Source organism: Oryza glaberrima, chromosome 1 (assembly GCF_000147395.1).
Source record: "Oryza glaberrima chromosome 1, OglaRS2, whole genome shotgun sequence".
Lineage (NCBI taxonomy): Eukaryota > Viridiplantae > Streptophyta > Magnoliopsida > Poales > Poaceae > Oryza > Oryza glaberrima.
In genome coordinates, this window is record NC_068326.1 from 38,731,223 (window position 1) to 38,742,201 (window position 10,979).

General features: G+C 44.4%; 2 protein-coding genes across 3 annotated transcripts; both read left to right on the forward strand.

Moving 5' to 3' along the window:
* Positions 1 to 2,215: 2,215 nt before the first annotated feature.
* LOC127771122 (EP1-like glycoprotein 2) lies at positions 2,216 to 3,988 on the forward strand. Its single transcript, XM_052296954.1, has one exon. It carries the CDS (start codon positions 2,231 to 2,233, stop codon positions 3,761 to 3,763), a length of 1,533 nt encoding a protein of 510 aa, XP_052152914.1. The 5' UTR covers positions 2,216 to 2,230; the 3' UTR covers positions 3,764 to 3,988.
* A 355-nt stretch (positions 3,989 to 4,343) lies between these two features.
* LOC127760240 (CRM-domain containing factor CFM9, mitochondrial) lies at positions 4,344 to 9,268 on the forward strand. 2 transcript variants are annotated; one of them, XR_008015056.1, is made up of 6 exons: positions 4,344 to 4,682; positions 5,318 to 5,524; positions 5,912 to 6,233; positions 6,581 to 6,982; positions 7,125 to 8,058; positions 8,302 to 9,268. XR_008015056.1 is itself a non-coding variant. In XM_052284462.1 (6 exons), the coding sequence occupies exons 2-6, from the start codon at positions 5,421 to 5,423 to the stop codon at positions 8,374 to 8,376; spliced, it is 1,248 nt and encodes a 415-aa protein (XP_052140422.1). In that variant the 5' UTR covers positions 4,344 to 4,682; positions 5,318 to 5,420; the 3' UTR covers positions 8,377 to 9,267. The 2 variants fall into 2 exon arrangements, 1 of the variants encoding a protein (XP_052140422.1); XM_052284462.1 differs by having other exon boundaries at positions 7,125 to 7,469; positions 8,302 to 9,267.
* The last annotated feature ends 1,711 nt before the right edge of the window (positions 9,269 to 10,979 follow it).

The following is a 10,979-nucleotide window of genomic DNA, read 5'->3' on the forward strand; positions in this document are numbered from 1 at the left end:
CTCTCCATTTCATCCACAATGGCACCGACAGTCTCCCCCTCATCGGCCACTCCATCACCGGGTTGAATGCCCACTGGAGCTACTACGCCCCCTTCCTCTCGTGTGTTGACCTCTTCCACATAACTCTCATTTAGTCCCTCGCCATCATCCATGTTCATCTGCACACCTGGATCCTTCGGGTGAACAAACGGAACCATAGCTAGAGGCCACCCGCGTTGCAATGCATTCTCCACATACCATCTTCACATTCGAGAATTTTGAACTGGCATTAGTTCCCAATAAAAACCCTCAGTTGCCCGACTTACTATAACATTGATTGTTATGTCACTAGTCTGTGGATCAACTCTCAAACCCCTCATCAACCATCCTTTTATAAAAGGTACACTCCTCTCTGCCGGTCTATCAATTCCCCTTTCTGATACAATAAATTCTGACAGATCTACCCCAGTTGGCCCGTAACGGACGTTTCCTGGGCCATGGTAAACTTGAAATATTTGTTTGTTCGACATATCTGTCAACGAAATAACTAGATCATATTATTCTTTCATGCAATAAACACCTATAACGTAATATCTTCTCGTGTACGCCAATGTAATGGTAAAGTATTGATTTGAAGCTAGCAGATCTATGTATTTACCATCTACAATACGCAGTTCTAGATTAGTACAACTAAAACCCTAAAAATATAATGCATTTATTCAAACAAAGTTTTAAAAAATACACAGCAGTAAACTTAATAGTCACATATAGGATCTATGAATATTACCTGAAATCGATGTCTGAATCCGGCAGGGCTTCGCCCTTTCTTTTCTTCTCCTCCCCTTCTGTTTTTTTTAACTGGAGTTGTAAGGGGAGGAATGAGGGCTGGGGGCAGGGGCGGCAGGCCTTTTATAGGCAGCGAGGCCTGCCGCCCCAACAGAGGGCGGCAAGGGGCCGCTTGCAAAATGGCCAGCCCCGGCTGGCTTTTTTGCATTGGGACCCCTTGCCGCCCCAACAAAACCCTCCCTCCGTCACCGCCCGTCCCTCCCCCGTCTGCTACGTCAGCTTGCCGCCCTCTGTTGGGTGCGGCAGGGTCTATTCTTATAATTTTTTTCGCCGACAGATTATTTCTGTAAATATTAAAAAAAATTAAAAATGAAAAAAATTCCCATTTGTCTAAGAACGACTATCCTTCACGCTGCGGCCCATGAGGCCCACGATCTCTCCTTGCCGGGGAGAGACGGTGACTGCTACTTCCGGGCTGGGCATTTGCTGCCGCGGTGGCTGCTGCTTTCCCGTGTGCGCAGCGGCGCGGGAATGGGTTTTTCGTTTCGTTCTTGGCGTGCGGATGCGACGCGCCGTGGCGTGCTCCATCACCATTGTTAGCCGACACCCAATCGCCAGTGGTTGCCAGAGCTAAGCTCCTCGAAAAATTGTTAACAATGACAAACGAATCTAGGGCCTGAGAGCAAGTTTAATAGTGTAGTCAACTATTAACTCTAAATTATTTATAGTCAATTTAATACTCCTTCCGTCTTATAATATAAGGGATTTTAACTTTTTGCTTGCACTGTTTGACCACTCGTCCTATTCAAAAATTTTATGCAAATATAAAAAATGAAAAGTTGTGCTTAAAGTACTTTGGATAATAAAGTAAGTCACAAATAACATAACAAATAATTCTAAATTTTTTTGAAAAAGTCGAGTGGTCAAACAGTGCAAGCAAAAAATCAAAATCCTTTATATTATAGGATGGTAGGAGTAGTTAAATCATACAATAGTTACCTATAACATATACTACACTATTAATTTCTGGTCCTATTTATCATATACACATTGTGCTTTAAAGTATATACTGTAGTTGGTTATAAATTTGTAACCCACTGTTTTTCTCTCTCTTTTTTTATATTATTAAAATATGTTTATAGTTAGCTTATAGGCCCGAGGCATCCGTGGACATAATTTGGTTTAAAAATAAACGAGCGGTTTTGGCCTTTGGGAGAACGTTACCGAACGTTGTGGTCGCAAGCTACAATTGCTACAATCCGCTCGCTGTTGAGCACTGCGAAAACGAATTTTAAGCCAGCAGAGTCAAACACAGAGGGGACGAGACATGCATGCAGCTGGCCCGCAATGCACCGCTACGCGTTTGCTCCGGTTGATTGATTCCCAGATAGGCATTGACACCGACACCGCGTTGGTATCAGATTGTTCTACTAGTCTTCAACCAGCGGCGCGCGCGGTGTGCACCATGCATGCCCATGCAAGGAAAACGCCCATCCAACCACGGGGCACGCAATCCAAAGCTATAAAAAAACGTTCCGACTCGCCTCCACCACGACAACTCGCACCACACACCACCACCATCAAACTCCTTGCATTTCTACCAACGATGCGGCACGCGGCGCTGCTCGGCGTGGGCTTCGCGCTCTGCCTCCTCCGCGCGCAGGCGCAGCCGTACGACTACCCGACGGCGAAGCCGTCCACGACGTGGGCGAACACCGACGCCGCGCTGCGCCACCACGTCGCCTACACCGACGGCTCCGTGGCGCGCGCCGCGCTGCTGCGCCTCAACCCGGCGCGCCTCGGCCCCTCCTTCGCCTTCGGCTTCTTCTGCACCAACCACCGTGCCGGGGCGCCGTGCGCCGACTTCCTCCTCGGCGTCGCCGTCGTGTACTGCAACAGCGGCGCCGGGATCACCGCGGTCACCACCGGCATCCCGCAGGTGGTGTGGTCGGCCAACCGCGCCGTCCCCGTCGGGGACGGCGCCACCGCGGAGCTCACGGCGGACGGCGACCTGGTCCTGAGATCGCCCGGCGGCAAGGTGCTATGGTCGGCCGGCGCGGCGGGGCGCGGCGTCTCCGGGATGAGCATCAACAGCGACGGCAACCTGGTGCTGTTCGACGGAAGCAACCGGACGGTGTGGCAGTCGTTCGACCACCCAACCGACACGCTCGTCGTCGGGCAGTCGCTGAAGCAGGGCGCACGGCTCACCGCCAACGCGTCGTTTGACAACTCGTCGGAGGGCAGGATATACCTCGCCGTCGCCGACGACGGCCTCGCCGCCTACGTCGACGCCAAGCCGCCACAGCGCTACTACGTCCTTGGCTACAGCAAGAACGCCGGCGCCTACGCGGCGTACACCAACGGCAGCCTCGCCGTGCTCGACCGCCCCGGCGGCCAGCAGCTGGCCACCGTCCAGCTCCCCGCCGTCGCCGCCGGCACGGTGCAGTACATGCGGCTGGAGCACGACGGCCACCTCCGCCTCTACGAGTGGCGCTCGAACGGGATGAGATGGGAGGCCGCCGGCGACGTGCTCCACCCCTACCCCGGCGACTGCGCGTACCCGACGGTGTGCGGCGCGTACGGCGTGTGCACGGACATGCAGTGCAGCTGCCCCGACGCCGCCAACTTCCGGGCGGTGGACTTCCGGCGGCCGAACCGCGGCTGCGTCCCGACGTCGCCGCCGGCGCCGCCGGCGACATGCCGTTCCCGGCGCGCGCGGCACCGGCTGGTGTCGCTGCGCGACACGGCCTACTTCAACAGCCACGACACCAGCATGCGGACGCTGGAGAGGGTGGGCGAGGCGGCGTGCAAGGCGGCGTGCTTGGGCGACTGCGCGTGCATGGCGGCGCAGTTCGTGTACGGATTCGACCCCAACGACGGCTTCTGCTACCTGCAGTCGGAGGTGTTGTCGCTGGAGACGATGCAGCCGGAGGTGTTTCACTACAACTCCTCCATGCATATCAAGATTGCCCAGGGCAGGTTGCCAAGACGATTCTGATCGCCTTTTTACAGTCTACTATACTATATCAAGGAGGAGAAATCCTTGTAAATACATACATGAATAAATTCACGAGAACTAACTAGGATTCTCGATTCATATGTTTTTGTATTCAACATTTGTTTGTGGGTTTTAACAAAATATAAAGAAAACATTTTTTTTTATTTTTTCATTTTTATTTTTTAATATTTACAGAAATATTATACCATCCAAAATATTTACAGAAATGGCCCTTGCCGTCCAAGTGGAGAGAGGCAAGGTGTGTGCATTTTGCACTGAGGTCCCTTGCCGCCCTCTGCAAGGGCTGCAAGGGGGCAAATGCAATTTTCACCCTGCTAAAAATGCATTTTTCTAGTTTTTTTTCATCTTGTCCGTCACCTGCCGCCCTCAGTCTACTTCTGTAAATATTTTCGCCGGTAAAATATTTCTGTAAATATTAAAAAAATAAAAATTTAAAAATGAAAAATATTCTTTTTAAACAAGGACACAGCAGCGTGCCTTACTACGAGTTGGGCTGGAACGGGATTCCCACGAACGTGTTGGGCCTCTTAACTCTTGGGCCGTGGGCCGTGGCCAGTCATCCAGTCATCGCTTGGTGGCACTCGCCGTCGCCGCCGCGTCTGCGTGAAGCCCCGTGCGTCTCCCCTCCGGCTCCGCTTCTCCCCTCGCCGGCGCCGTCGCCGGCGTTCCTCGGCTGCAGATCCAATCCCGCGCCCCGCCGAGTGACTCTCCTGATTCCCTGACGGCCTATTGAAGAGCTGCCTAGACCACCGCCGCTCGCGACTCGCGAGCGCTGGGGCGCCCGCCGGCGGCCGCCACGCCCTTGTTGGCTAGGCTGCTAGCTCTCTGCCCCTCTCGCCTGTCGGCCTCTACTCCGGCTAACCAGAGCTCCTCCTCCCTTGCTCCCTTGGCTACACGGGTATACCATCCATAGTGAGATAAGAAATTCATCTATGAATCCTCTTTCTCAAATCCCCAATCTTTTTTATTGGTTTTGAATCTGAATTGATTACTGCGATTAACTGTTTCGGTGGTGCTACGATAATCGGTGGAGTAGTAATTCAGCAGTGGCAAGATAACAATGGTGTCTTTCTCTGTTTCTTATACTCCCTCTGGTACTGCTCTTGATTTTTTTTTTTCATGTCAGAAAGGTGTTCGATGAAATGCCATAGTAATAAACTAGGTATATGTGAGTCAATGGTAATAAACAGACCCGATGCCTTTTTAATTCACTACCTTTTAGAGTTGAAATTGCGGAGATCTTTAAATTATCATCCGTTCTAGTGATATGTTCTTGTATTTACAACCATTATATTCATTATTTCCATCATGACGAGTTTGTGCGATCACCATTGACAGTGGCCATGCCACAACCTACAAGTGCTTCTCTCTCCCTCTGTCACACACATCTTATTTGTTCTATGTGAATCTGCTATATTTATGTAAGACCTTTTATATATGATCTTCTCTCTTTTTTTGTCGATTAGTGATATTATGAGATATTATTCCTATATTTGTATCACACTTTTAACTAAAATTTGTACTTTCATACAGGATTTGCGGTCTTAGAAAATTTCGGTATATGAAGTTAGGCACACTCAACAAAATATTCCTGACTACACCACTTTTCAATGCGTTGGCATAGGACTAGTGGGCTATGGCGACCCGCGTCCTGTCACAGAACCTGAGAAAGTTGGCTTCGTTCTCACTCCTCAATCTGTCCCAGAGGGCACCAATCTCGCCTTCCCCTGAACCTCTCAGGTAACTCTATCTGTTACTCGATTCTCCTCTCTCCTGATCCTCGAGTACATCCTCATTGGTTAGATGGGAGAAATACCAAATTATTACTACTAGAATTTGTGAATAGGTGTTTGTTTATGAGGAGCTGGAAACTGCAGGCGGCAAAAATGATGTATGCAACATGAAGCATGTGTGCAACTTTAATTCCAATAATCATATAAAGGAGTTTCCTCCCAAACGATTGTTGTTTCTGTAAAGAATATAGCACTGATGTTCATTTGGCAAGAGTTGCCTACTTGTTCACTAAAATTACTCCGTGTAGCTTACCAAGCATGATGTGAGTAATATGTAACCAATGACAATTCAGGTTTAATTTCCCTGGTATTTTTTTCCTGCTACTTGTTGCAGGCCTGCTATTGCTTCATTTGGGAAATGCTTAAATCCCTTTTATCAGTTTAGTCCTCCATGGATGGTTAGATGGGCTAGCCATAGCTCAGTCAATCTAGTTCTATCTGATGATGGGAAACCCAAGTTTGAGATTGAGGAGGTGGAACCTTCCAAGAAGCGGGGGTATTTGACAAAGAAGCGATTGAAGCTTCAGAGGAAGAGGGAAAAGAAGAAGAGGAAAGAGGCCAATAAAAATGATCCACGGCGTATCAGACCCAAGGGAAAGAAGATAAAACAGAAATTTCCTACACCTGAAGCTCGACTCAAATACAAGATTGAGAAGGTATGTCTTTTTACATATTTGCTTAATTTAGTTTGCTCGACTAGTTTCTTGTTGAAGCAATCTTTACAATCAATGAATCAAATTAAGCATCTTTCATTCAGAGTAGGACATTGCTGGTTGCCATTCAGTATTTGAATAAGCATTCTAGCTTCCATTCACTGCCAATATACTTTCCTTCATAATTTGTCTTCTTCTATTTCTATGATATAATCAGAATTTAGAAGTAGTTGGTTTCCAAGGAACTTTCATAAGTACATATGCTAAATATGTTGGAAGACAATGTGCTTGATTTCTCTTTGTTTTGTTTCTAGGGGAGTACAAACTAAGACTATCTGTTTCTCTTCCAGGCCAAATTGAAAGAAGCTATGTTGGTTGAGAAGTTAAAGAAGTATGAGATTGCTAAAGCACAAGGCCCTATGGCTAAACAAGATGATCTTGATGGCGAGGAAAGATTTTATTTGAAGAAGGTTTCTCAAAAAAAGTCAAATTATGTCCCTGTTGGAAGGAGAGGAGTCTTTGGTGGTGTTATTCTAAACATGCATTTGCACTGGAAGAAACATGAGACTGTAAAAGTCATCTGCAAACCCTGCAAGCCAGGGCAAATCCAGGAGTACGCAAGTGAGATAGCCAGACTGAGTGGTGGTATCCCTATTAATACTATTGGAAATGACACCATAGTCTTCTATCGGGGAAAGAACTATGTTCAGCCAGATGTCATGTCACCAGTCGATACACTATCAAAGAAAAAGGTAGGTTTGTTGATTCTGTTTACCCAGTTCAGTTGTCTCAGATGGATTATTGCCTATGGTTGGTAGCTTGTAGAAATGCCAGATAACTGATGTTTTCTATGCATCATTTTGCGCACTTACCTCTGTCCCTTTTTTTCATCAGGCACTTGAAAAATCAAAATATGAACAATCACTGGAGACAGTGAGGCGTTTTATTGCCGTGTCTGAAAAAGAGCTTGAACTTTATTATCGGCATATTGCACTTTATGGAAACCCACAATCCCAGAATGTTGATCCTGTTTATTGTGATGATAGAAGAGCTGCTTCTCTGAAAATGGAAGAACCGAGTCAAGGGAAGGACCTATCGCATATGGATAATGATGGTTTCTCTGATATCACTGACGCTTCGGAGTCTGACGAAGAAGCTAATCCTAGTGAATATGATGATAATGATGATGAGACTGGAGATAATATAGGCACTGTTCTTTATGATCATGGAGGCTTCAAGGTAACAGGGTGATACCTTGTGTGGCATCAACTCATTTGCTGACTACGAATTGTATTTTGCATCTGTCTAGACCCCTATTCTATACATTTGGATTTCTTGAACAGTTGAATGGAAACTCCGTGGATGATCACCTGTCACCTGCATTAGCAGTTTCCATGTTTATGCTTTATGGCACTTGGATCTGATCCAGACATCCTGCAGATGGTATGAGGCATGTTGTTGCAAACACTTGGAGACTAAAGGTCTTTAGCTGGAAGAATTTAAACAAATGCCAAGTTGACAGTACTCAACTCCAACAGCAGGATTGCTCTGCATTTTGTGGCCAATAAGACACATCTTATGTTCTTAGCTAATTGTGGTCCATAAAGCAACGTCGGTTGGTAGATATTCTCAGCTTCTAAAAGTAGTTGCTGGCGAGCAGTATCATTTTGAGAAATTAGAGCTGTCGGCATGAGTATCACAACAGCATGTCATGCACTAAGTACACAATTAAATTGCGCTGTTATCTACTTATCATAGAGGAACTGGTTGGGAGTGCCAAACAGAGCACACTTCTTCATAACAGTGAATATGGCTGCATCACTTTGGAGTAAGCTATCACCTTATGACATGGACCATTCTCTTCGTTCCATATATATCTGGCAGTTCTTTAGGATGATGCTAATGGTGGCCTGCTGATGTACTCAATATTGATACTATGTAGATTCGTCTTTCTATTATCAGCTAAATCTGTCACTTTGCTTGTGGTTGTGTATCTACACTGAATGTGAATACACTGCAAATTCAGCTTCGATTCATCATCTCTCACCAAATTCAGTGATATATTCTGCAGGTCCTTACAGACTGGCCCACCCCCATGGTCAAAAAGCAAAGTTTGGTGCCTGCAAGACAGTTGTCAAAAGGATAAAGTATGCAATACCAGCGACAGACCAAAGATACGATATGATGGATGTACTAGTGAAGAAAGCTTGACCTCACTTTTAGGCCATCAACGTCTAACCCAGTTGGATAATCTCTGATGAATAACGATGTTTCACGTCCAGGTCAGGATTCGATGTGATCATAGTGAGTAGTTCACACGACACTCACACCTCGTTGATAGATCACAATATTGTCTTGAATTTGGCTGCGGTTGCATCATTTCTGTTGGGTTTTCTACTCAAGAACAATGATTTTGCAGCATCTGATTTATGAACATGTCAGAAATTTCTACTCAAGATGTAATGCGCTTGCATAATGCTGCCGTCACTATCATTAAAGTTCTCTAAGCTCTAAGTTATCTGCTAATTAAGAGAGTTTGAGATGAGATCAAGATAATACATGTGAATCAATTGACTTTTTTTAGAGGAAGAAAAATGTTTGCTTTGGATCACTTGTGACGCAAGGTTTCATTTTAGAAATGCAACTGGAGAACCTCCACTATTCTGTTCTACCAGAAAAGCCTTTTCTTTACTAAAAAAAAATGAAAAGCCTTTTTTGAAGACAAGTTGGCCAGATCAGGGTTGAAAGGTCTACAGCAATGAGCATGTTGTTCTATTCCCATGGGTATGCTTTTGCAGATATAGTACATATATCCACCAAATGGATGTCTTATTATTAACAAGTACCCTATTTGTCATACATGCATACACATTCTTCAGTACTGATGCAAAGTTAGTAACAGATTAGCTTAGGTTCAACATCAAAAGTCAATATGAATATAAAGGTTGGTGAAACACACCAAAACCAACATAACAGTTTTGACCTTTCTGAGGACTCAACCCAAAAGCTAGCAGCACATATACTTCCAAAACTCATTAACCCCAGAATTCTTGATTGTATTTTTTTAGAACATGGTTTCTTATTTTGTAAGTATGTATTAATAAGTAGCTAGAATCATAAATATATCTAGCTACTTGTAGCTTAGAATGTGTTCTTCCACTATTTCACAATGGTCAACTGCAAAAGCACTTTGTCTTACTAGTAGTATATCATAATAGAGCAATACTAAAACACTAAACATATATGGTCACAGCTAGGTGAAAGCCAAGTTATTGTTAATAGGGCTAGCTGTCATCTCAAGGAAGATTCATGTATTGGTCTCCCACTCAGCCAATAGAATGGTAACCTTTTTTGTGACATGATTCACACATTCTTCTCCCCTCCTTTTCTTTCGTGTGGTTATTTGGTGGCTACTCTAGCTTTTTGTTGATATCTATTCTGGTGTCATTTTCATGGTTAGATACAGATATGATCACTTTGGGTTGTCATTACACCTAAACTAAACACATTATGGCCACCTAAACATGAATACTGTACCATTTCTGCCTTAACTTTCTGAGATCTTTATAAACTAAATTAAGAGCTAGCGCATCAGTAACCACAAAATATATATGGACTTTGCACTTATGGTCCCACAGATAGGTGTACATATGTACTGATTGCAAATAATTAGCACTAATCCTTTATGTGGATTGTGCATAGAGATGTAGTACGTGTTGGCAATATTATCCCTAATGACTGGGTCCTTGCCTTGCAACTTGCTAACACTTAATAATATCCATACGGCGAAAGGCAAATAGGTCAATCAATCTTAAGCATAATAATTGCAATCTTTTTCTACAGCTCTCACTATGAATGAATTGCCGGTCCTATTACTTACTGATTCATTAGGACTAGTCGAAATACTGTTTAAACAACTGTTCCTACATTCATCAATAGTAAGTACGGATCAAAGTACAGTAATTAATCCCCTCCTTTTAATGCAGACTAACCCATTAATTTGCTTCGTGACATGTGTGGTTTCGTTTTACAAATCATTGTTATGCCGGTATGCAGCTAATGCACCGCCTTTCAAGTGACAGTAAAAAGTTCTTATATACAGAAATTAGAATTTGAACACTGTTGGATGAAATCATGTGCATTGCCATGACTCTCCCACCACACCATTTGCTAAAATAAATTCCTCCATTCTAAGCTAGCTGATATATACTACTCCCCCATCCAAAAATATTGGCAAGACTTTGACTAACAATTGTTTTACCCTATATATACCGTTTATGTGATATAAAAGTGTAACTATAAATATTTCGAATACAAATCTAAAGACATCGATTTTGTGTGATGGGAATTATATTCTTAACGAATAAAATAAGCCATATATATATATTTGGACGGAGGGAATAATGTAGAGGTAGGTTAATAATCCACAATAAACGAGTTCAAAATTTAATATTCATATGTTGATGCACATTGCCTAAGTAAATGAAACACAAGCCATCGGGATAGAGAGATATATATACCTATTAAAGAAGCTCCTTTGATATACTATCATCTGTCGTAAGTTGCTAACATGTCGGCCCACGAGCTATAAGACCCATGTGTCAGTGCAGCGTGGGTGCTGGGGGACTTGAGTCCCCTCTACTCCGCTGGATCATAATTGATAGAATGTAGGGAGAAGAAGTAGGGATGAAAGCGGGCCAACACGCGAACTTACTTATATGTCAAATAAGTGATAACCCGTAGGTTTTC

What these genes read in the sequence shown, in the direction of transcription:
- LOC127771122 (XM_052296954.1), top strand. Translation starts at nt 2,231, where the DNA reads ATGCATGCCCATGCAAGGAAAACGCCCATCCAACCACGGGGCACGCAA.
- LOC127760240 (XM_052284462.1), top strand. Translation starts at nt 5,421, where the DNA reads ATGGCGACCCGCGTCCTGTCACAGAACCTGAGAAAGTTGGCTTCGTTC. An exon ending in CCTTCCCCTGAACCTCTCAG is followed by an intron (nt 5,525 to 5,911) that starts GTAACTCTATCT and finishes TACTTGTTGCAG; the next exon opens with GCCTGCTATTGCTTCATTTG. An exon ending in TCAAATACAAGATTGAGAAG is followed by an intron (nt 6,234 to 6,580) that starts GTATGTCTTTTT and finishes TTTCTCTTCCAG; the next exon opens with GCCAAATTGAAAGAAGCTAT.